This window comes from Hibiscus syriacus, unplaced genomic scaffold (assembly GCF_006381635.1).
Source record: "Hibiscus syriacus cultivar Baekdansim isolate YM2019G1 unplaced genomic scaffold, ASM638163v2 tig00111008_pilon, whole genome shotgun sequence".
In the NCBI taxonomy this organism is placed as follows: Eukaryota; Viridiplantae; Streptophyta; class Magnoliopsida; order Malvales; family Malvaceae; genus Hibiscus; species Hibiscus syriacus.
In genome coordinates, this window is record NW_024062951.1 from 1,107,715 (window position 1) to 1,134,221 (window position 26,507).

At 32.9% G+C, this 26,507-nt stretch overlaps 2 protein-coding genes, 1 long non-coding RNA gene and 2 pseudogenes across 3 annotated transcripts; 2 read left to right on the forward strand and 3 right to left on the reverse strand.

The window, feature by feature from the left end:
- LOC120149776 overlaps nucleotides 1–24,975 on the reverse strand; it is a 30,236-nt pseudogene extending 5,261 nt beyond the window's left edge.
- Nucleotides 1,968–23,326, reverse strand: LOC120149774 (annotated as a pseudogene).
- On the forward strand, nucleotides 8,013–9,195 carry LOC120149779. The gene is made up of 3 exons (XR_005518489.1): nucleotides 8,013–8,167; nucleotides 8,546–8,618; nucleotides 8,784–9,195. It is a non-coding gene; the product is annotated as an uncharacterized LOC120149779 (long non-coding RNA).
- LOC120149778 lies at nucleotides 18,561–19,613 on the forward strand. The gene is made up of 2 exons (XM_039162483.1): nucleotides 18,561–18,819; nucleotides 18,924–19,613. The coding sequence occupies exons 1-2, from the start codon at nucleotides 18,604–18,606 to the stop codon at nucleotides 19,455–19,457; spliced, it is 750 nt and encodes a 249-aa protein (XP_039018414.1). The 5' UTR covers nucleotides 18,561–18,603; the 3' UTR covers nucleotides 19,458–19,613.
- On the reverse strand, nucleotides 21,130–25,408 carry LOC120149775 (mitotic checkpoint serine/threonine-protein kinase BUB1-like). The gene is made up of 13 exons (XM_039162481.1): nucleotides 25,279–25,408; nucleotides 25,041–25,188; nucleotides 24,420–24,577; nucleotides 24,225–24,315; nucleotides 23,643–23,753; nucleotides 23,461–23,548; nucleotides 23,075–23,178; nucleotides 22,923–22,994; nucleotides 22,740–22,829; nucleotides 22,500–22,657; nucleotides 21,919–21,973; nucleotides 21,493–21,836; nucleotides 21,130–21,357 (listed from the first exon to the last, which is right to left on the reverse strand). Exons 1-12 carry the CDS (start codon nucleotides 25,344–25,346, stop codon nucleotides 21,645–21,647), a joined length of 1,335 nt encoding a protein of 444 aa, XP_039018412.1. The 5' UTR covers nucleotides 25,347–25,408; the 3' UTR covers nucleotides 21,130–21,357; nucleotides 21,493–21,644.
- Nucleotides 25,409–26,507: the final 1,099 nt, after the last annotated feature.

Consider the following 26,507-nt stretch of genomic DNA (forward strand, 5'->3'; position numbering starts at 1 on the left):
TTTGTATTGTAAATATTTTGTATTGAACCCTGATTGTATTTGTAGCTTTTACTATTTGGATAATAAAATTCTGATTTATCCACACACAAAAAAAAAGACTGTACATGCAAAATACGTGTCGAAGGCACGTAAGAACCACAGACAGGGACCATTCGGCCGATGATGACAGTGTTCATGTCCGAGGAACATATCCGCCAATGCTCAGCAAAGGAAGAAGAAAAAGATCGCATATAAATCATTACCACTCTCTTTCTTTTCTTTCTCTTATGAGATCTAAGTTTATATTCTTTAATATTTCTAACAATTCGTAATGAAAAACTCTCCATTTCACAATTCAATTTGATTCGTTGGTTTGTGTTTTGATTAAAAATTGGATATTATTTGAACCTAGCTTCAACCTTGTACGAGACTTCATACAACATCTTTATTTATTTTGATAAAATAACCCTTTGATCATTTAATGTTTTTAAAAAGTGTAACTTTTGGTTATTTAATAAAACACTTAATTTTATTTTGAATACTAGGAGACAATTATAAGTAGTATTACTTATCCAAAAAAAATTTATAAGTAGTATTTGTTCATATATTTTTATTATTATTGATATATAACATTTTTAGTAGAAATAACTGATTGAATTCAAGATCTCAACAGAAAATATTAATCCTTTTAACAACGAGATTACTGGATGATTTATATAAAATATAAAATTCTAATGTTTGAAACAGTACGAAGTTTACATATTAATTATTAACACCCCACGTTATAAATCACGTGTAGGGTAACAAATCCAACTCCCAAAATATGACCCGACATAAGTGGGGTAAGTACTTTGTCAAAACATGGGAAAAGAGGACACGTTGATAAATGCACGTTTCATTGTAATTATGTCTTCATTTTTTTAAAGATAAAACCATTAATAACGTGAGGACCTAGACTTTGTCTTCGTGATCAAAGTCTGTCCACTAGAACTTTTCTTCCATCCCTGCCTTTCCAGAAACTAACTTAAATTTTATATAAGATGTATGATTTTTTAGAAAATATGATAGACATTTAGAAAATGCAAATTAGATTATAAAAGAAATATGTTAAACATTTAAATTATATAAAAGTTTAATTTTTTAAAAAGGTGTATTTATTTTCTAACACTCCCTTTATCTATCCATCATCTCTTGGTTTAGAATGATCCATATTTCTTTAATAAAACCTTTATAAAATAAGGGTGAGAGTTAGTAGTCAATTTTTGAGAAAAAAATCAATTAAAATTTTATTTAGTAAAATTTATATACTCTAAAAATTTATCAATTCATCTATTTAATCAATATCATCATTAGAATTTTTAAAAAGTAGATTCATTAATATTATATGTCATGTCATAATATCGTCAATTTACATTTTAAAATTTATCAATTTCATGCGATAATAAATTTCAGAAACAAAAATATTAAGATTTAAAACTCAAAATTAATTAAAAAATTATTTTATTCAAGATTTTTGTTTGAGTACTTAATTTAATTTCTCAATATAAAATTTATTTATTTATTTATTTATTTTCTCGGTGAGAATTTAATTTATTTTTGAGTAGTTGATTCAAGTATCCATTTGAGGACTTCAAACGTCTTTAATCCATTTATAAAATAATCTCCAAATAAAACAATTTGTACTTATTTATGTCAATTAATTTCATTTTCTTTCCTTACTTACTTTAACAGAACAAAGTGCCGAATTTAATCATTTTCATTTGATGTAATGTTTACCAGTGATATATAATTAATCTCTTTCATTAATAAGATGACACAGAATTTGGTATTAAAATTTTGAATTAGATTCTCGATCAGTTTTTTCTTCTTATATTGGAGTGTTGCTTAAGCCCTAATTTGGAAAGAATAATACACGAAGCTAAATATTTACCAAAAAAGAAAAGAAAAGAAGCATTCATGTTGAAACATTTTCTTCCTATCACATCTGGAAAATCAACTGTATTTTGATAGAGAGAAGAGAAAATCTCAAATTAACAACACTTGGTAAGTAATAAAGTTGAACCGAAGGACGGATTTATAAAATTTTAAGATGGGATAAGCTTATAAAATTTTAGGTGACGAAAATAAAATTATATATTAATAAAAAATTATTTTAAAAAAAATATATATATATATATATATATATATATATATATATATATATATAGAAATTTAAAAGTTTTAGAGAGACAATTGTCATAGTCCTCCACTCCTCCCTCAGGTCATCCCTGAACCGAAACATAAACATGTTTGTTTTGTGGTTCAACAGTAAGCTGTGCTGCGGAACCTCTTAATGGTCCAAAGGTTAAGGATTCGAAGGAGCATGGGGTTGCCGGTGCATCTTGGTGTTTTGTATTGGCTAAGTGCCGCCCCATTCCCAATGAAATAATCCAAAATCTTCTTGAAAGTACCTGTTTCCACTATGCAAAGCTCCAAAGGCCCGATGGAGTTGGTCCTCCTCGACACGACGTAGCTGTGATCGGCGAAAAAAACATCCATTAATCGACAGCACTCTCTCAACACCTTCTCCTCCACTTCTCCTTTGATTTCCCAGTAAATCATGTAGTGCCCCGGTTGATGCACCTCATCTGCATGGCTCGTGAAATCGACAAGCTCCGCCCCATGCCTACTCAGCAGCTGAGACCCTCTTTCCACCACCATCTGAACATCCTCCTCGGTGTTCTTGTCGATGTTAATGCTTAATATTACATTCTTCCTGCGTATGAAGTTCAGTTTCGGTGTCCCATTGTGAAAACCAGCCACTTCCACCACATCTCCTAGCCGATACCTGTAAAGCCCTGCAAAATTTCACATACAAGTGAATAAATACCAGTGGAGATGAAGGTTTCATCGATGTAACTAAGAAGCATACCGGTGAAAGTAGTGAGGACAATCTCGTATTCTTGTCCGAGCTTGACATGGGAGAGTGGAATCGGAACATCTTCGATGAAATCAACACCCGAAGTCAAATCCTGCTTCTGTCTATGAAGAGGTATGAACTCGAAATAAGCGAAAGTAGGCATCACGGTAAAAGTGACATCCTCGGGATTCAAACAAGGATCAAGATTCACCCCAATCCAGCCCTCGGTAGAGCCGTAATCAGCACTCACCAGCGGCAACGAAGCCGCATAATGCCTAAGCTTTTTCAAGTAGGGTTGCATCGAGCCGGTCATGATAGAATAAACATACTTTGCATTTGGCCATAACTTAGGGATGATGCCGTACCAGTTTGAAGTTCTATACTCGCTGCAAATCGCTTTGATCTGTGATGCTAAACACGGGTTTGGGTTCGAGGAAATGATATCCAGCACGGCTTTTCGCATCCGAGGCAGTGTTATCGTCGAGCTCAGAGTCCCGTCCTTGATATCACTGCATAGCTCGCCCCATTGATCTTCAAAACAGGAAAAGGCCTGGACTGTGCTATAAGCAAAGGTCGAGGCGATGAACGCGACTTGATCGGAGAAGAAGAGGCCGAGCAAGAGATGACAGTAAGTGGATTGTTTATAGTCCCCGCCGGAAATCACTTCATGTGGACTGCAAGTGAAACACTTGGTCTTTTGTTGTTTGATTTTGAATTCTTCACTAGCATAATAATGGGCTGTTGCTGTTCCCACTGTTAACCCACCCTTTGTTTTGAATGTTTACTACTATATATGAACTCCAGGATTCTTCCACCCTCTCTATTTGGATAAACTCTTTACAAATAATAAAAAGAATCAGCACGCAACCAATAGGAAAGCAACTTCATTTATCAATTGCTGACATAATTAAAAAGCACAAGTAAAAGTATACTGACGACTGAAACCATGAAATTAAATACCTTGACCTATAAGCTGCTGCTAACCTAAAAATCTGCAAAGTGGTCTGGGAGCTATGGCGAGTAAAGGGTACCAGCTTTTGCCGCCCTTCTGTGGTGCCGGAGCTTCAAATTAGATAAACGCCATGAGTAAAACATTACAAGAGAGACAATGAAAACTATAAAAAAAATGATGTACGTACCTTAGAGAGAGAGTGGTAATAGGTTGTTGTGTGAGAATAGGAGCAGTGTCCCCGTCTGCAATTCGTTGGATAAAAGGCTCAAAATCTACATGGGAGGCTAAAGGGACTAAAGAGGCGTAAAGAGATTCCAATGCACATGAATCCATGCCTTGGATTTTCATGTTCCCGGGCCCAAACCATTTTTTCAGGTACTCGACACCATAGTTCAGATGAAGAATCCGGCCGGGTGTTTCCCTCTGAACGGCGGCAGCGTTCTTCGAAACTGTATCGAACCAACTAATAATGTCGTACTCGTGCCCTCCATTGCCGTTGCCGTTGCCATTACTAGCTTGAGGTGGTTCCATCAAGCTGCGAACGAGGATTCTAAAACCATCAAACAAACAAACAAAGAGTAATATTTATGGCTCTAGCGTCTTGTGGTTGTTTCTGTGTCTCTCTCGGAATCAGAAATGAAGAAAAGGCAAGGAGCTCACGGTTGAAAAGCTCATTTTCATGATTATTATGGGCTACTTATCCTAGCTAAAGTCTTTGTCCCTAACTGAAACCTCAAAAAACCACCGATTGTTGCAGGAGCTCCGACGTCGTAAATTCGTACGAAGTCATATAGACCACAAGTGATGGTGTTATCATTTTGAGATAGAGATTCTTCATTGGAGAAGAATGTGGCAGGGGACCAAAGACAGCCGAGTCTGACAGCTTGGCTCCATAGCCCAGTTTCCCTCCAAGTTCATAATTATGCCATCAAATTCAAAGCGATAAAAGTTGCTTCCCCATTTGCTGCAATTTATAGGGCTTAATATATATATATAATTTACCCAAATTATAATTACTTTTCCATTCAGGTATTTAAACTTTTTTTTATTTAAGATAGGTATGTTATCAGCGTTATTATTTTAAGTGTTTCGACTATAATAAATATTAAAATTTTCGTTATTTGATATGTGATACGTTTAGACAATTTTTTATTTCAAGGATAAAATTGATAAATGGTCGAGCAAGCACTTAAGCTTTGGGGGGAGGCTACAGTTGGTTAAGTCGGTTCTGTTTAGTATCTTTGGCTATTGGAGCAGGTAGCTGGTCTTGCCCAGAGGGGTTATCAGAGATGTTGAAAAATTATGCATGAGGTTTTTTTGGAAAGGTTGTGATATTTCAGCTAGAGGGGCTAGAGTGAGTTGGAGTCAGGTTTGTTCTTTAAGATCAGAGGGTGGTCTGGGCTTGAGGAAACTTTCTGACTGGAGTAGGGCATGCTGCTTCATGCTCATCAGGAAAATTCTAGCTGATGAGGGCTCTTTGTGGATTGCTTGGCTCAAATCTTATTGTTTCAAGGCTATGGATTTTTGGACAGTTGACTGTAAGCCTCATTTTAGCTGGATCCTAAGAAAGTTGGTGAGAATGAGGGAGGAGGCTTGGGGACTTTTTGGTTTTGCTGTTGTTTTGTCTCAGACTAGAGGTGCATGGACATGGGACCATATCCGTGAGAGGAGGGACAAGGTTGAATGGAACAAATTGATTTGGTTTCCTGCTCATGTCCCAAAATTTTCCATTGTGGCTTGGATGGTGATTCTGGATAGGCTTCCTACAAAGGATAGGTTAGCCAGATTTGGAATTCAGGTTGATCATATCTGTGGTCTGTGTGGAGTTGAGCTGGAATCTCGGAATCACTTGTTTTTAGAATGTTCTTTCGCCCGAGAGGTTTGAGTTGTAATCTTGCAGACTTGTGGTCTTCATAACCAGCCGATTCTTTACTGGGATGATTCTTTGCACTGGCTGGCCTTGAATTTGAGGGGTAAATCCCTTCTTGTTTGTATCCTAAAGCTTGTTTGGACTGATTTTGTCTATTTTCTTTGGGAGGAACGTAATCATAGTCATAGGCTGTTTAGAGGTGTTAATCGTTCGGTTGATGCAATTGTTCATAAAATTAGAGATTCTATAAGAATTAAATTGTATAGATGCAGTATGAACTTGATTGATGATGTAAATAGGAGGCTATGTCTAGATTGGGATTTGTCTTAGTGTTATATTGTTCTTTGTAGCAGCTTGCTGCTCCTTTTGGATGAATAAAATCTTTACTTATCCAAAAAAAAAACAACTTTTTATTTCAAAAAAGTTTTAAAATATTATTATATTTAAAAAAACTCTAATTTCTTTAAAATTATAAAAACTCAAATTCCTGACTTTAATTCTATTCCTCCTTACCATCTCTCCTATCGACCATCGTTGTTATCGTCTCCCTTGTCATGTTATAGGCCAAATAACTAGAACCCAAACCGACAAATAACGACTATCAATTAAAATAGCAACGTCAAGTCTCAAAGTTGTTTTTTTCTTTAATAATTTTTAATTTTTTAAAATTACCCTAAAAATCGGTTAACGATTAAGGATTTTTTAAATTTTGATTATTGGTTAATTTGGTTCGAAATCGGTTAATTAATCAAAATTATTAAATATTTAATATATTATTTATACATTACTTAGCCTTAGGAATGTTTAAACTTTGGTTTTAACCGAATTAACCGATCCGATTAACCGAAATAATTAAAAATATTAAATATATGATATATAATATATATTATTTAAAAAAAGTTGTTAATTCGGTTAATCGACTTGTTAACCGAATTTTATTCTGTTCGGTTAAATTTTTTGAAAAAATTTCGGTTCAATTAACAATTAAAATAAAAAACGGTTAATGAATTTTTGAAAGTTCAATTCGGTCAGTTAACCAATTTAACCGTTTGAACATCCCTGTACATTGTTGGTTACCTTTGCAGCTCCGGTGGTCGTCTTCTATTCCTCATAGCAAGGGTTACGATCGACGATCGTGGTGGCAATAATTGGGGAAGCAAATATGTAATTATCATTCATATTCTTGCCTTCGACTATGGATGTCAAATGGCTCATCGACGACGAAGAACAGCTAGGTGGGGTAACTCGGCAACGATAGATGGAGGGAAAAAGTTAGAGATTTAGGATAAAATAGGGACTATAAAAATCAGTCCTAAAAAATTTTAGAATAAAAATGAATCCTTAATAATTTTAGGATGAAAATTTATAAATTAGCCATCTCATTTTTAAAAAATTAAGGGCAAAATTGAAAAAATAATGAAATATTAGGACTAATTTTAGTATTATACCTGAAGAATATAAAGAATAAAATGACGTATTTGAAAATTTTTGAAATATTGAGGTTAAATTTTAAAAAAAGTTAAGGGCGTAACTGAAAAATCAATGGAACATTGAGGACTATTTTTGTTATTATGCCTTAGGAATATAAAGAATTAGAAGGATTTGTTTGAACAATTTCAAAATAATGAGGTTGATAATGTATAGTAATTAAGGACGAAATTGAAAACTAGTGAAACATTAAGGATTAATTTTATTATATCTTAAGTAGATAAATGTTATTTTAAAAATCTCACGTACCAATATTTGACTGACTTATTGTTAACACGTCAAATTTCATGTATAAATGTACCCCAAAAAATATTTCATGTATAAAATTTAAAAATATATATAATATTAAAGAATTTAGTATAATAGAACCATGGGAATGATTCTCGTAGTTAGAAGGAAATATATTTTTTCTTAGTGACTTGGATTTGAATAATATAATCTACACGTGTATTTAGATTAAATTTCTTTTTTAAAATATTCAGTATAATAAACATATCAACATATAATTAACCATTCAACCTAACAAAATATAGAAGAGACTGTGCAAAGTGATAATTTCTGAAAAAAAGGAGAGGAAGATCAGCTCACACGTATTTTAGGCTCATTCATTCATTCATTCATTCATTTTGATAATGCGATGTTACCCTAAACATTAATCATAAACATCTTCAATAAACCAATAATTCATGTTTATGGCATTTCAATAATATCCAACTTCGAATATTATCCTACTCCGCTGAAACTCGGATCCATGGCCGCTGTGAACAGTGTCGCCGGACATAAACCCTCAGCGCTTTTGAAACCAATAGTCGAATCCCACAAGTTCTCCGATTTTTGCTGATAAATCACACAACACTTTACAGGCAGGTTGGAAACTTTGGCCATTTGCTCATTTGATCACCTATGGTGTGATACCTGTTGAACAAAGGCTTCTTTGGGTTGATTGTGTGGAGCTTATCTGGGTAACCATACTGTCAACGTAAGTATCTCTGTCATCTTGCTTAATAGGGTGTTCATGCGGCATTCTTCACTCTATTTCCTGTCTTAATTCCGTTTCCTGCATTCTTAACAACCAAGTTGCAGAACCAGGATCATATGCTATCCAGTCCTCTAAATTTTTATCCTTTTCTCATTAATCCTTTCATAATTGTTGAGCTGTTTCTCTCTTTTGAAAAATCTATTTACATGACAATGTTACATACTAGCTTGACATATAACATGACAGGGTTCCTTGGTATTATGTTTTGAAGAAGTGTGCTGCAAAAATTGCCGGGTTTTCTGTTTCGCTCAATGCATGTTATGTTTGATTGGATTGTAATATCTCTCTAACGCAGGCTGAATGTTTTTCTTCTTGAAGTTATTCTAACGAGAAATCAGAAGCACGTATAACTGAAGATGCAGACTCTAATTCATCGACCAATACTCCTAAGGTAAAAAGACTTGCTCTAGAGGAAGAATGTTTTGCGTCCACCGAACATTTCCTTTTAAACCAAGGAACTGAAAATTTGATTAATGGTAATGAAGTTCATGTTTAGGCATCCACTTCCCTTCCATGATGAACTATTGCATTTACATATTCAATGCTATTTTTTCAGGAATAAACGAATTGGTGATCATGCCTCAACTGTAAAGAGAGATGAGAAGCGTCGGCAACTCATGTTAGTATTTGAGGTATAATAGCCCGGGGGGTGTTGGTGAGGCTTAGCTAAGATATACTGTAAATCATCCGAAACGCATATGTATTCCAGGAAAGTAGACGAGCAATACCTACTGATTTACCATACTAGTTTACAAATTAGAGTTCATATGCAGGGAATCTGGAGCCTATGGGATCAATCATGTCTAGGAAAAGGTATACCATACCTCCAATCCCTTCAAACAGGGAATACGGGCTATCACCTCCGTGCATCTCTCCCTTGGATATAAGCTTGTGAGCTTGATCAAGCAAAAAGCTTGCAAATGCTTTTGCCCTATATAAGAACTTTACATTGCCTGTTTTTCGGTAAAGTGAGAGGAAAACATAAGCATTCCCACTGATGCCATGGCAAATTCCTTCAGTAACCCACGGTTCCACACTACCTCTGCTGCACCCATTGCTGCCTCCAGAAATTCATCATCTCCAAATACCTAAAGAACACAGAAATTCTAATAAAATTCTAATTCTTTCACAGTTCATAAATTGTTTTTTTTCCCCTCTGGTGCTAATTTTAATTCTTTTAGTAGCAAATCCTCCAAGAAAGAATTACTAGGTATTGAAATTAAAGTATATGAATTCCATTCAAGCAATACCGAGTCTGGTGAATCCATTAATGCTTAATATTTACCAATGGAAGTAACTCAAACAATTCTAGCAATTCTAAGAGGCTATGCCTTATTTACATTGTCTCTAGTAGAGACAATGTAAATAAAAAACCTGAATTAAGTACATGCTTTTGCAAACACATAAACCTCTTTGTAGGAATACTTTCACTATCAAACACAGCAATAATCTACTGATTTGTCCCTTGGGGAACATCAAAACACTTTGAATTCATTCAAATATAGTTTTCACAAGAGCTTTGAACTAAACTTGATAAATTGTAATACCTCAGCGGCCTTAACAAGAGTGAGGGCAATCCCAGGGGCTCCATGGCACCAATGGACAAGAACATCATACTTTCTATCTTGTTCACTTGCAGGGTAGTTCCCACTCGGGAATCGATTCCTAATCATGTATCTAAGAGTGCTTTTTACATCCTCGGCCTCATCGGGCTTCAACTCCACGTCCATTAACACATGCATGATACCCGCCAATCCATGTGCAGCACCCCAATACTTTTCTCCATACCATTCAAACATTAAAGGACTTCCTCCTCCCTTCTGCCCTAAGGTCCTTCCATTCTTGATAATTTCATCAATAACTGCACGCTGCACAATAAAAAAAAACCCCAAAATTTTCACTTCTGATCAACCCTCCTTTACAGATGATACATCACTAACATATATATACTTACTTTAGTTTTAGAAGGGATAGTCCCTTCACCGAGATGTTTGTTTAAGAACAAGCAAGCCCATAAATACCCAGCTCTTCCATACAACAACTCATCAGGGAGATTCTTTGAGAGCTTAATCTGTTTCATTTAATCATAGAAATTACAATTCAAATAAAAAATAAAAACAAACCGCCATGAAGTTTAAAAAATCATCAGCAGAATACCTATCTAAACTGAGTTAAGTAATGATCAACCAATTCTTGATTTCCAGCACAGCTAGCGGCTACAGCACCAAGAGCACAAACACCAGCTCAACCACATAAAAAGGTTACATCCCTATTTTTACATGTATATATCTATAAACTGGATATGACCCAATTTAAGTATGGAAGCAAAAAGAGCAAAATTGATTTGATGTGTGAACTGATATGACTCAATTTAAGTAAAAACAAAGGAAGAAAGTGATTGGTGTACCGAGAAGATAAGGAAGCGGAATTGCAAGCATCAACCATTACCAAGCAGAGGTATAGATCGTTGGCGTAGTTGGTAAGTCGATATGATTTTAAGAGCAAGAAAGCTGTACCGAGAGTGACACAATAGAGAGTAAAATCGGAGACATTTTGTGCGGTTACCCCCCACGTTTCCAGTGCTATCTGCGTCAATAACGTAAACATTGGTGAGGTTGAAGCAAAAAAAAAAAAGCAGAGGAAACAGGAGAAAGAAAGGGAGAGAGAGCAACGGTCTGTTTGAGGTCCAGAGCGGTGCGTTTGAAATGTTGAGAGAGAGAAGAGTAAGGCATGGATAGGAGTTTGATCAGAGTATCTTCCGTTTCTTCTTCGTGGTGTGTTGTTTCGGCTACGAAGTCCGGCAATACGTTCGGGAAGAAATGATCCGCCATTGTTTTTTCTTTTCTTCTCCCAAAAGGCCCAAAAGCTTCAGCTGTGGGAGTTTAGAATTTTATTATTGAAACGATTAGGTCTTAGTTGCAAACTTGCAATTGGTGTGGAGCTGCCACAGGCAAATGACAGGAAACTAACAGAGTAGTTACAGTAAGCTAGCTATGATAAACTGGAAGGGCAAGTGAGAAGCAAGATTGAAAGCCATAGACGTTGTTTACTAAAGTCAACAGAAGAGTAGTTAAGCATACAGAATTCTGAAAAATACAAGTATTCTCATGGATTATGAATAGTGGACAGGCCCACTATATATAATATCTAAGACTAACTAACCAGCCCAACTGACTAGCTCAACTGAATAGATTTCAGTTACAACAGAAATTAATTATTATTCTGGTTCTGTCATTAATCTGTATATTTTTTTATATTAAACTTTCAGTAAAAAAAAAAGAAAATGGAAAAACAGTATGGAGGGGTCAAAATCCGAAATGATTAAACTAAATTAATTATTATGATTTAAAATAATTAAATTATTTATTTATAATTGAATCAATATTAAATTAAACATATTAATGGAAAAATTATGATTGTGACATCTTTTAAGGTTTATTTTTTTATTTTGACAAAAAAATGTAATGATAATTCTAGTGAATTAAAAAAGATGATACATGATATCAAAAAGAATCCTCACGTTTTCGAATCCTGGCACTAGGTAAAAGTATAGTGGGACGATGCATTAAATCCCTTAAGTAAAGTCAATAATTCGAATATTGGCGTTTGCGAATTGAGCAAACTGGGTTGGGAGGGTTGCCCTCGCATCTACAGTATCCAATCTGAATTAATCGATCAATAAATCGGATACTAGTGATTAATTAAAAAAATGATATATAATATCAAAAAGAAAGGTCTCGAGACAGAGAGAGAACTCATAGATCCCTTCTCTAATTATACATAGTGGTTTATATTGATTTATGGTGTTGGTAATAAGGTCATTATAGTTGTCTCTAAGTTGATAGGATAAATAAATACGATTTTTATATAATATATTTAACTGTAACGGATCATACAGACTTACCGATGATCATGTTAATTGATTATAACTAACAAGTGTATGAAATTCTGAAAACTTTTAGAAAATCTAAAGAATTTAAGCAATAGAGAATTTTCTTTAAATATTCCAATTGGTGAAGTGACAAAAAAAACTTACGGAGAAAATCCAATAAAGATACAATATAACTTTACAAATTTCACCATTGGGTTAAATATGAGATGTACAAAACTAAAATGGATCAAAATTCACAACCAAGTACTCCATCTGCCACAAAGAACCTACGCAAAAGAATTGTATCCGTACCCACACATGAAAAGATAAAACAAAACATAACTAGCACAAGGAAACCCTGTGAGTGGCTATATATCCTTTTCCTTTGGGACATAGTTAGAAATAACATTCCCTTACAAGATTACCAACCAAAACACATCTTCAACTATATATGTAATGAATGCAGTTGCTTCACCAATCTTGCATATATGTAGATTGCTGTGTTTGCTTGATCGGTTAAGAGCATAACATTCTTAAATAAATATGCATACATCATTTCATGTAAAATTACATATACTAAGATATTAACAAAATGAACCATGGAAAGGCATCCATAACAACACATTGACATTATCATATTAAAATAATAAATTTAGTTAGTATGATAAGATAATCAGTAAACCACATTGGCGGATCCACAGCTTTTTTAGGGTAGACACGTGGTCACCATGAAATCCGAATTTATTACGGTTAATTAGCTATTTAATTGATGATGTATATCCTGAAATTTTATTTGTGTTAATTCCATTTAAAATTTTTGTGTTGTTAACGAATACGTGTCCACCTTCAAAAATATTTTTTAACCCGTCATTGGTGAACCATATGGATATGTTTACCAAAGCCCTCTTGTTTTACTTTGTTAGAGGTTAAAAGGATCAAGGAACTGCACAAGTTTATCCAGGCATCCAATACAGAGTTTTTCCAGAAATGTGTTTTTATTGAAAAACAAATAGAAAATGATACAAGATAAGCACAGTAAATGTTTACCTTTATGAACTCAAACAAGCAAATCCAAATCGGTTGTTCTTCAATTCAACGTTGCATATTCATTGAAAGATTACTGGAAAGGAAAGTGTTACTACCCACACTTGATCAAGCTATCAACTTGGAAACCAAGCTTCTTGTAAAGACCCATGGTAGGAATTCTCAAAGGATCAACGTGGAGTGATATCCGATGGACGTTTCTGGTCCTGCACTTCTGAATTGCTGCTTTTAGTAATGCCTCCCCATGGCCTTGCCTTCTACGATCTCCTTCACTGTTTTGAGAGTAAATAAACAAAGAGATGAGAACATGAATTTGATTTGGTACTTTCATCGAGCACGTTATCGGCGAAGCCCATGCTCCGGTAAAGGGGGTAAAAAATGAAATAAAAACCTGCAAGCTCTGCTATGAAAGCAGAAAGTGAAGAGGGCCAAATATACATAACATAGCCGACAACCTCTCCATGAGAATCCATGCTGTAAAGCAATCCACTGTTGTTCTTTCTTAGTTCTTTCATGCTCTGGGAAAATCTTCTTTCTTAGCTTCACGATCTCTTCTACTATCTTTGCGAAATCGTTTTTCTCTGGAGCTCCACCACCACCACGGCACCGCTCTCCATGCTTCCGTTTCCAATCCCCAAGTCTTTTTCGCAGATTTAGCTAGTTCATATTTTACTCAAATCTATCCTTAGTCCCTCTACTATATGTAGGTTGTAGTTTTACTCCTTAAACTCTAATTTGATCAATATAATCATCCCCTATGAAATTGAAGAACAAAATGTAAACCACAGAATTCGGTGTATGTATCTACCAATCCTTTCCTTGGTTACTCCTTTTTCAGCAGTAAATGAAGTTCTTCTACTCTTCTCAAGTGTCACTGCAGCACCCACAACAATTATACAGACAAGTCCATAAAGTTAAGTACTTTTTTATTCCATATCTGTATCTTTATGAACCAAAATTAACTGCTTTTATAGTTTTACAATGCAATTGTGGAAATGGGTTTTGTATTATGGAGGATGAACTGGGATTTTCTGTGTTGACGTCAGACATCCCATGGAAGACTAGGAGTTTATGGAGCAACCATGGCTCTGTGTATGTTCATTGTTGCTTATATCTTGCGTCAACTTGTTATTATCCTTGGATTTTAAAATTTTATATTTAAGAGGAGAAATAACTTTTAAATTTTAACAAAACAAAATATAAATAAAATATCTAAAACATATAACAATTTAAAATTTTTAGACACCAATTGTTCTTGACAGTAACGGGTCCAGAAATATAAAAATAAGATCGAAAACTTTATGTGTATATATATATTTTTTTAAATAATGAAAATGCACCTACTCTCTTAAGAGAACAAATGCATCCGTCCTGATCCTTGACCGTAGCTCAATCTATCCCTATTAATCTCCAGATTAAGGTTATTTATTTATTTATTTTATTTGACATGATGTTAAAGATTGTCATCCAAGAGTTGCTTGGCCCTTGGATAGGATAAGTTGCACTTAAACTTGCATTTTATAGTCTTAATGGTGCCTTTAAAGAAGTAGGCAGAAAATGATTTGGGATAGATATGGCTTTATAGGGTTATACACTAGTGCATTTTATTAAACTAAAGTAAAATAAATAATGTAATCACTTGAGTTCTTTAAGGAGAAATGAAAGACGCTGCTATATAATAACAAAGATACAAAAGTGTCGGTCTATTTTACTTTTATCAAACTAGTTGCCCAAACCACATTCTGCCCATTGTTTTGCTTGGATCCAAATACGAAAATGACAATAAAGCACTGAAAATAGGATGTGGTTGGTCTCTCAAAAAGGAGCAAATTAGGTTGATACATACGTATAAGAGGGTATTTTCGTCCTATAACTAAGAAACTGGAATATTCAATGTTGGTTATTCTTTACATAGTTTAGGGTTTAGCATCTTTTTGGAAAAGAATATGATAGGTGGGAGTCCCACCCAAAATGGATAGCAAAGCCACGTGGTAACTTCTGCGTCAGTTCTGGATTTCCATTCCGTTAGGGATTAGGATAACCCAAAGCTAATTTGGGTAAACTAAACATTTGGTACCTAAATTATCACTTTTATTCCGTTTTAATATTCAAATTTTAGTCTTTTTTAAAATCATGCCTAACTTTTAGTTTAAGTTTCAATTTGGAACCCTACCGTTAACAAATTAATATAACTGTTGATGTGGCATTTTTTCAAATTTTCAATGATAATGTGACATTATCATATGGACATGTCAATATTCTCGTTATGCTTTTAACAACATAGTACCAAAATGAAACTTAAACTAATTGTTAGACATGATTTCGAAAAAAATATATAAAATTTAGGTACAAAACGGAATAAAAGTAGTAGTGTAGGTAATAAATTTGTAGTTTACCCAAACAATTTTCACCTCTACTATTTTTCTTTTGTTCCAAAGTTTTAATAATTAGGGTTATTATAAAATTAAGTGCGCAAATTATACCTTTTTTTATTTAGGCGTATAATTTTTTTTGATCAATTTTGGTGTTTAACATTTCCAATGTTATTATTTAGGTGCCTCTATCGTAACAGACATTAAAAAGTTTTGTCAACCATTCATAATGTGACATGTGGCGCTTTATAATTTTTATTTTTTAAAAACTTAAAATTTTTATTACTTTTAAAAAAACATAAAATATTTCAAAAATCTCAAAAAAAAATTCCTCAAATCTTTAATCTCAAAGCATTCACCCCACACGTTGACCTTCCATCACTACTGTCGTTTCCAACGACTGCCTACCCACCCATCGTCAATCGTAGTTTCAAACTCCCAAAATTATTAAACCCCAAATCACTAAGTGATGGTTTAATTCGCAAAAATCAAGGGGAATAATCTTTTTCATAATTGTATTATCACGTTTGGTTTACGAAAAAGATTATTACCAGCTAATAACTTATTACCAATAGTAATATATTTTGCTTAAAATGGTAGAATATCATTACCTCCAAATTCTTAGGTATTACACAATTACCACCAATCTGGATAAGAATACCCCATAATAATAAATTATTTTCATATGGATCTTTTGTAATTCTTATTCTTCGTGGTTTATTCAAAATTATAAACATAATAATAATATATAAAGAGTTTGATCTAGTAAAATATTAATAAATTTGAGTAGTTAAAATGATTTTATATTTTTAATATTTTAACTAATTATAATTTTATGAGATAAACAATAATATTTGTTATAAAAATATGATTATTTAATATAATATTTGACTTTGAGTTATTAAAAAAATTCATACACTGGAAAATATTATCTTTGTTCACTCTAGACTATAATATTATTTTTTCATATTATATTATATTATATATAAATATGATACTTATGAAATTTATTTAACTAATTATATTAATTATATGTTAAATATATATTTTCTCAAAAGTTAGATAGTGTAACAATTAAAATGTTTTTATGAATTTTCATTTAAATTTTTATAATTTAATATTAAACTTTAATTTGTTGAAAATAACTAGATAAGGATGCTTTGGTAAAATACGCATATAAGTAATCTTATATTCCTATAACATACTGTAATCTTACATTACTGCTAAACAAACCAAACTTAGTAATACAACGTTCTCATAGTAATGTTGCATTCCGATAATTTTATTCCCAAATGTAATCTTACATTCCGTGAATTAAATGCTCCCTAAATCTAAACCCTAAATTCGAACACATGTTGATCCCAATCAACGTGTAAATGGTCGAAAAGTAAGTGGTCGGCAAGTGATTGAGTGGTCACCGACGGTGGTGGTGGGCGATGAGTGAATTGAATGTCTTGGAGTATTTTTATGAAAAATAGAAAAACTTGGTTTTTTTTAAAATTTATTGAATTTTATTTTTAACGATTGGTATTTAAAAAATCAAGCTACTTGTACCGATTGGTTAACTTATTTTTAATAGATTTTTAAGCGGCCATTACATCATAGGTATATAAATGATAACATTAAAAACGTTAGGCACTTAAATTGACAAAAAAAAGTTTAAGTACCTAAATGAGAAAAAAAATTAATCACTTATTTTCGTATTAAACCTAATAATTATAAAGGAACATCAATCGATCATTTTTTAATTATAAGATTAAAAAAGGTATTAATAGTATATCTCCATCCATTTCCATATTGCTCCCCCTCTTTTCAATTCATTGGCTAATCCGACGTGGATCGTAGCTGTCTCCTTCAATCCACCCAAAATAAAAATAATTTAGGTAGCTTCATGTTTTTTTTTAATTATATTCTCGATCCCATTCAAAATATTTTTGGCTTAATATAAATTTCCCTATATATTGTAATTAAAGTATCAGTTTAATATTTATACAATATTCTATTAGTTTGAATATTCTATTACCAATTATTTTATTACATTTTCATTAAAAATGTCACACAAGATCATTAAAAATTGTCATAAATAATACCTTTTTAAAAAATATCAAATTTATAAAAATTTATGAAATCATAAAAAGTGAAAAACCTTAAAAAATTTAAAAAATCTCAAAATCCATAATTTATGTTTTAAATTTATACTTTCTAATATTATATTTATACTTAATTTATTTAAAAAAACCAAAATTTATAATAGTTTAATTTTCTTCAAAAACAATATAAAAGTTCAAAAACTTTTAAAAATTGATTCATTATATTTTTTATATGCTATAGTTTTATTTGAATTTTTTGTTTTTAAGATGTTCAATTATTTTTTTTATCGAATAATAAGTTTTTATTAATTTAAGATGATTACAATATATTATATGTTATAAAGATTTTTAATCATTTGACAATAAAATTACATTATTTTTTTTTAAACATGAAAAGACGATAAAATAAAATAACAATGATATGATAATACTAATGACAAATTGATAAAAAGTTTAAATCAATATTAAACTGATAATTTAATTATAAGATAAAGATAGAGCTAGATTAAGAGGTATAGGAGTGCGGATATCTTTTAAAAATTTTAAATTTCTTATATTTTAAGTATTTTTTTATATCCTGTATAAATTATCTAATTTCGAATCTCTTGATATTTTATAGTTTCTCATCCTTAAATTTTTTTGATATAACTTCTTAAGTTTAAACTTTAATCTATCCTTAGACAAGAGTGATATTTATTAGTAGTTTTTATCAAATATTTTGAAGGTTCGAGTGCCTATAAGCATTAATTAGATTGACCTATTACTGTTAATCGTAAAATTAAATATACCTAAGCACGTAATTACCAAGTTTTGGGTTTTAATATACCAACTCATCATCCGATAATCTCTTGCCACGTTCTTTGATCGCAGTTGGTACATCCGCCTATGACATTTCGGCATCTGTGTTCCAGCTACAACCCAACTCGATCTGCTACTTGTTATAAATTTCATTAGCTCATTAAAATTCTGAAACTCCTAACAAGGAAAGGGGCCGGAGAAATGGAAAAGATGCAGGTGACACGACAGAAATCGGAGGAAATCGACAAGTTCCTTGACGGAGCGGCGAGTTTCGCCGACATGATGTTTGGATTCTTGGATGGAAGCAACGAGTCAGAGGAAACTTCAGGGGATTTGGTTGACCGTGATGAAAATGTTAACCACCAAGAGGTTGAACAGAACAAGATTTTCTGGGAAGCCCAACAACAGGTTCTTCAGGTAAACTATGTTCCATGCATGTTTAAGTAAGAAAAAACATGTAGTTGGGATGGAGAATTTAAAGATTGGGCGATTAATTAATGTTCATGCATTGCAAATTGCAGGCAACATTGCGCCGAACTACTTGTCTGGAATCAAGAATTCGACAAGCTACAAAACAAGCATTGAGCGAAATAGAGCAGTGCGGTTGTCGGGCCGGTGGTTGCCGGAACTGTCTTCAAAGGGAGCTCTCGGTTCGTCTCCGAAAATCGGGTTTCAATTGTTACATATTCAAGTCCAAATGGAGGAGCTCCCCTGAAATTCCCTCCTGCGAGCACACGTATCTGGAAGTGTTGGATAAATCATCGAATAAGGGAGAGGAGAGGGTGGTGATCGAGTTAAATTTTCGAGCCGAATTTGAAATAGCCAGGGCCAACGAGGATTACAAAAAGTTGGTCGCCCGGTTACCGGAGCTCTTGGTCGGAAAAACAGAGAGGGTAAGCGCATCGATCAAGATCTTATGCGCCGCTGCCAAAGAATGCATGAAGGAGAATAAAATGCACTTGGCTCCGTGGAGAAAGCAGAAATACATGCAGGCCAAGTGGCTCGGAACATACGAGAGAACGACGGCGGCGCCTTTGCCGGCGGGACAGTTGTAGCCGCGGCCACAAAAACCAAAGGCATCCATGCTAACCTTTGATCTTCTGGACAGGTTTCCGGGCTTCCATTACACTCCCGTCGAACTTGTGTGGTGAATTCTGATGACTGATGAAGAAGAAGCTTAATTTTGATACCCAAGTTAAAGATTAATAAGATTTTATGCGCGTATTAAGTTTCATGAGTACATAATTAAAAAGAAAAACAAAACTATCGATATTAATCAATTCTATTCTAAATATTGAATTAAAAATTTTATCAGTGACTAAATTATCAAACCTTTTAGTGGCATTTAAATGAATTTGTGTAATAGACATATTTAGGTTTTATTACTTATACATTTTTTTAATTTGATTTTAATTTTAATTAAAAAATTAATAAAATTAATAAAAATTATTATTTAATTAGAGGAAAATGAAAAAAATAATAATAAGAATGATGTCAGGAAAATTGAACAGAGTCTCAAAGGCAGTAGAGACAGCTTAAGCCATTGAATCAAATCCAACATTTAGTCAACAACATTATATATATATATATATATAAAAAAAAGTTAAATTGTATTGGAGGAAAATAAAAAAATAAAAATAAAAATAAGAGTGACAATAATTGTATTTACGTCCCAAAGATGTAAAAGTTCACTTAAACCATTGAGTCGAATTTAGTATTTAGTTAATATTGACACCATTTTCTATAAATATGGGTAACCTACACCCATGGCAATTTAATTATGGGTAGATTTCAATTTGACCATTGATCTTGTAATTTTGTCAATCAAATCACTTAACTATTTAAATGATATTAATCAAGCCACTTATTAACATTTTAATTTGATATTTAGTAATAAGCTAACGTGGTAATTAAAAAAAGTGTATAATTACACATTTTTATTCTCAATACTTGCACTTTTCTATCAATTTATCTCAATTTTTATTGTAGTTAAATAAATTTAATCCTCTAATCATATGGTGATTCATGTCACCATTTTATTGAAGTTTATTTTCTAACAATTTTAATTTATTTAATATAATAATTATCATGGACAAAAAAAAATATGGATTAAATTGAAAAGCGGCCAAATTCAAAGATTAAATTTGTTTTACCCCTAATATTAACTGAGAATGTGACATAAAAGTGGATAGAATTTGAACAGTATTATTATTCTAACCACACGGGGTATTACTAGCATAATCAATAATGGCATTCCTACTTTTTTTCAACTTAATCGAGAAAGTGGTTGCAAGCTATTGAAACTTTTAATTGACACCTCAAGGACCAATATTAAAATCCTGCAAATGTCACCACCCTCAAATGGTAAATTTACCCAAAAAACCTAATCATATTTCTAATGAAACCCCAACTTCATTAATAATCATAATTAAACTGACTTCAACTGAATTTATATTTCTAATACATCAACCAAAAAGAGATGGGAAGAGCACAAGGTAGCATTACGTTCCTAGAAATTTCAACTGGATAGCTTAACAATACACATATCATTGAAACAATTCTCTTGTAAGACCCTCCAGAGAGATACAGTAATACAACACCAAAACTGACAGTCGAATTTATGGCTGTACATATACATATTATATTGCGAAATCAAGAGATTTCACCATTTAAAACTGGTTGCAGATAACAATTTGTTATCCGTTTGAGAGTTACGAGACTGTCGTGAAACATCTGCGTGAATAACAACGATGATCAGAGGTGCTTTAAGCAGAGCACAGGGTAGCCCGTTGTTTCGCTAGCAGTTCTCTCAGTTTCTTTATAAGCGAGGGATTATCATGCATGTAATCTAGGAATGACTTCCTCAAGCTACGCAACAACTCTACATCATTGTTACCTGGGCTGATATTTAGCAGCTTTGTAAAGAGAGCCTTCCATAGGTCAATATTCCAGTATCTGAAAGCAATTGTGCAAAAAATATAATGGAAGTTCAGAGATGCCACCGCGACCGCAGCCAGTGGATCAAAAGAAGTTAAGAAATTGGCACCAGAACCGAACTACAATGGATATGTATTAATGAAAAAACAATACCGTTTAAAAGATGATTTTGGTAGATAAATGTAGTCACCATCTGAGGCCTTTCTTTCAATCTCCATGTAAGTGTTGTACAGCATCATATGGACAACAACACATAGGCCATATGTATCTGTCTGTTGAGAAATTACACAGCAAGGTCAAGGTAATCATTCCAGTGAAATTAAAGATGCCATTTTGCAATCATTCAAGAAAAGGAGACTTTCCTGGAAGGTCCATGGTTTTTTCTGTTGCATTTCAATACAACGAAACCCAGAAGTTCGACAATCACCAGTAAATTCTGTGTTCTCAGGAAAAAGATGCAGATCAATCCCCCTCCCCCAATCAACAAGGTAAAGACCCTGCTAAATAGAACTTTTAAGTACAAAGTCTAATTGAATGGTAACAATAAAATTCCATAGTTTATATCCACACAGAGTAAACCTGATCAAGCCAAGGGCCAGCTCGATCTTTAAACCCTTCTTCTGAGAGGTCATCCCTGAAAATATTAGAAATCTATGTATTATATGCCAAACTCCGAAATTAACTTAAATAAATAAATAAATAAAATACTTAAATGAAATTTCATATTGTAACTAAAATAAAGTTAATAATCAGTTTGAAGCCAACTTTGGACGTGAGAAAATAACTAATAAGCATTGAAAATGTTTTGCCTGTATTTTTGATTATTTGAAAGGTGAAAAGGTGCAAATGGCTTATACATTAGTGCGCTGATCCAATTACATGTGAATCGTGAGGCCACTCCCACTCAATGCATTTTAATAAAATCAAGTGCAATGGCATTCACATAAAGCATCAGGAATGTATATTGTGGTAGAGTTAATACTCAAAGACTAGAAAATAACAGTTCATACATTGTCAATAGGGTCATTAGTTTTCCTTTTACATCATTATTATAGTTGTTGATGTTTTACAATACATCAAGTAACAATCTATAGTTACAAGAAAGTTGTACTAAACCTTCAGTCGTGATCTATAATAATGAAATGGAAAACAACACTTACTTAGAATAGCGAATGAGGAGATTATCAGGCTTGAAATCACCATGAATGATGCCGACACTATGCAAAGTTTCCAACATATATAACATCTCCAAAGTGTAATAAATACACAATACCTCTTCCATGAACTTGCCAGTGACAACATAAGAATTAATGGCATCCTGTACAACACAAAAGCAAATGTAAGAGAGGCATCCCTTTTCCCTTATGTTTGGCTGGAGCTGTAGCAGGACATTAACCTACCTGAAGTGTCCCATGAGATAGATAGTCACATATGAGTATGCTACAATCAGAATAGATATGAATTTTATGTGCAAAACCAAAGCTTGATCTCTGATACAATGAAATTAGAAAAATCAGAAAAGCTCATCAGACCAGCAAATATTTATAATGATGTAAAATCATAAGCAACTACAATTGCTTTACTTGTTTGCCTGATATGCGTTCATCAAGTTGACGGTACATGTAGAATTCCCAAGGAAAAGCAGGCTTTTGTATCTGCGAGAGGAGTTTGTACAAATATGAGAAGAGTCCAATATGTGAAACTGTGATCTTTACCAAAGGAAGGCAAAATTAACCTTTAATGCAACAACATCATCTGGATTGCTATCAACATGCGCTTTAAATACTTGAGCAAAGCCACCTTGACCAGCACACCCCTTGATCTGATACTTCCTTCCACCTTTTGAAAATAGAGGTAAAAGAATAATACATTAAGTTCCTTACAAGGTGAAAAAAGTTGCTTGCAAATATTGTCACTTAATGAATGTGTTAAGCAAAACCACATATATTATTGTTGGCAGCAAATTTGATCTCATATTTTACTGTAAACCTCATCCTCACCTTTAATCTCACTAATTATTCAAGTAGATCTGGTTTGGGAGTTTTGGATAGAAAATTTTCACACCACAAAATGAGTTCAAAGCATCAAGCTAGAACCATATTGCAGCATCACAAAAATTACCTATCTCAATAATTTTATTCCTTGACGATTTCTTCAAAGAAGATAAGGCCACTTTTCCAGGATAAACTTTCTTACTCAGGTGGTATCCCTGAAATAAATGTCAAAGAGGCTAAAATAAGACTAACCAGTAGTAAGACTAAAAAGTGAAGAAACATGCAACAAATATAAGCAAACTCTCTCACATCATATTTTGTGAGTTGTGGCTGTATCTTCTTTAAAAGTTCTTCTACGGTGAAGGGAGACCATGGGTTGATAAATTTCTTGCCAAACTCAACCTGTTCATCTCCATTAACCTAAATGGGAAGAAAGCAAGGGTTTACCCAGCCAGGCTTTTTAGTTCAAAAACAAAGCACACTTTCTGATGTAATGTATGACTCTTTATTAGTGAAATGTTTATGAATGATACCTAGTTAAGCATCCGTAAAAGGGTAAGAAGGAAAAAGCTGACGTTGAATCCTTAGCAAATCATTTAGAAAAGATTCAAAATACTGAACACCTATGAATCCATGAAACTCTAAAAAAAATGCAAACTCCATCTTATGAGCAAAAAATTTCAAAATTACCATAAGAGGAAATTATTTTGCATTAGCTTGATATTTCCATGAAATGATACGAGGTGATGCATAGTGAACTCTCATCACAATATTTGAAATGTATATAAATCAAAAAAGAAATATCAAATTGTGCACCTACTGTATATGCACACAAGCATCTAAAGTCATAACAACTGTGCTGGTAGCATTCAAGGGTTAGGCTTTGCATACCTTCCCAAGTGAAAAAGTATTAAGCCTTTCAGACATTCTTTTAACAAATAAGGATTGAGCCCACTTTAGCTTCTCAATCGGCTCGGCTTTCCTTTTCTCCAAAAACAATAGAAGTATCAGTCATCAAAACATGAATCGCAATAAAAAAAAGAAAAAAATAATGTTATAATTCAAATAAGGAAGGGGAAAGAAAACCTTGAAATGCCCATACGATAAATGATTTGTGCTTCTTTCCACTTCCCTTTGGCTTCAAGGAAATATGCGTACCACTCGTAAAGTAGAGAATGTCCTATACATATCTCATTCTCTTCCATTTCTCTAAAAACACTCTCGTAATCTTTACTTCCTTCTAACTGAGAGAGAGAGAGAGAGAGAGAGAGAGAGAGAGAGAGAGAGCACAAATTTCAGTTAATACAATATTTAAACTGTAAACTTATGCATCGAAGGCACCAAATCAACCGAAATTTTTTAAGAATTATTTATAGCAAATAAACAAAATCTTAAATCTACCGCAAAATTCAAGAAATGACAAAATGCAAAGACAAAAACTCAATTAAGTTGTCTGAACCCTAAAAAATACCCAGCTTAAACATGATTCCACAAGTTGAGAAAATGTCTAAATCTCTGTCTCTCCATATAAAGCATTTAAGCTCGAACCATATAAAATCATAAAAAAAATAAAGTCAAACCCATCAAATAATTTGGCTATGAACCTCAATCAATCGTAGCAACATCCCGAAAGAAAACTCCAATTCAAGCAAAATGTTAAAATTTCAGAACCAAAAGTAAAGCACAGGAGTGAGAAGATATGATTACATAGATGAACCAAATCTTCAGAAATCTAAGGTCGTTTCTGTATTGGGTGTTTTGCTTGAAAGTGGAGATACAATCTGATAACAGATTGTCGAGATCTCCACCAGTGCGGTTCCCCGAGTACCAGTCGTCCAGTTCCTTCTTTATCGACCTGGATTTGCAACAAGTTAGGGAAGAAATTCAAAGCAAACAATTGATATAAACATATAAAACTGTAAGAGAACAAATGAAAGAAGAATACTGTAGCCATGGGAAGAGAGGGTCGTTGGCATAAGAGGAAATGTTCGACTCCGTCGGAATAGCAACCATAGTTTTCTCCCCTGTTTGAATTTAGGAAAAGATGGACTGTTTGAGAGGGAAACCTTTGCTTTTTCAAATTCGTTTGATCATGGGCAGGTGCCGTTGGGCCTAGGGTTGAAAATAACTGAACCCGATACATTTCAACCCAACCCGACAGCATCGGATTTTTTGAAATTGGATTCAGAGTGGATTAGATAAGGGATAAATTAACAAATCGGAGTCGGATTTAAAGTGCTTTGAACGGTAAATTTAGTAGAATATTTTTGTTTGGAAAAAAAAAAACGAGATTGGTAAATTTTTGAAAAATAGATTCTAGAAATTATTTTTTAGTATTTGGTAAATTTTATTGAAAATATTTTTTGAAATATTTTTTTAGTGAAACATACCTACATTATAAATTTTATTAATTTTTTTTTTATCTTTTTTCATTAAGTTAATTTTATTATTATTAGAATTTAATTTTTAACCCTATGTTGATTATCTTATAAATATAATGTTTTTGTTAGTTATGAAGTTATTTCTATTTGTTTTAGTATGTTATCTTTTTGAAAATTATGCTTTTACGTAATAAAATTTATGGAAATGAAAAAATTAAGAATCGGCAATAATCACAAATACATTAGCATGTCATCAAACGATCAAAGAATTGTTAAAAAATAAAAATGAATTAATTTGGACTTCATTATCCCCATCATCTCACACTGTTTCACTAATATAAACATCGAGGAAAAAAGGTTGGGAATCTAAAAATTTTAAGACAAAAAACAATTGATCAAAATCTTGAAAGTTAAGATTGTTTTGCTGAAAAGTAAGACATTGTTTTTATTTTGCATTCAATTTTCCTCTCGTAAAAAACAGTAAATATATCTTTTTACCACTTTGGAGAACAAAGAAAGTAGGAGACCTTTTATTGTGCTTGAGACTAATTAGATTGATATCAATATTCAACTTATTAGTGAGATTTTATCATTATTCAGCTCGGAAAGGAAATAGTCGATATAGGAGAATGGGGTGATTGCTTGCATTCTCCAATTCAATATACTTAGCTTTAAAAGTTTCTTTCTCTGTGTAATTCTAGCCTTGAACATGCAAATCTAAAAGCAATATAACTTCAGCCTCCTTCATTTTTGGCTACAAGAGATAGAAAATACATGTTGGAAAGTATTCAGA

Bases quoted from the DNA above. Each gene is read 5' to 3' on its own strand.
- LOC120149778 (XM_039162483.1), top strand. From the start codon at position 18,604: ATGGAAAAGATGCAGGTGACACGACAGAAATCGGAGGAAATCGACAAG. The intron at 18,820-18,923 runs GTAAACTATGTT...TGCAAATTGCAG, and splicing joins CCCAACAACAGGTTCTTCAG to GCAACATTGCGCCGAACTAC.
- LOC120149775 (XM_039162481.1), bottom strand. From the start codon at position 25,346: ATGGTTGCTATTCCGACGGAGTCGAACATTTCCTCTTATGCCAACGAC. The intron at 23,549-23,642 runs GTGAGAGAGTTT...CATTTATTTCAG, and splicing joins CACAACTCACAAAATATGAT to GGATACCACCTGAGTAAGAA. The intron at 21,974-22,499 runs GTAAGTGTTGTT...TAATATTTTCAG, and splicing joins CTCCTCATTCGCTATTCTAA to GGATGACCTCTCAGAAGAAG.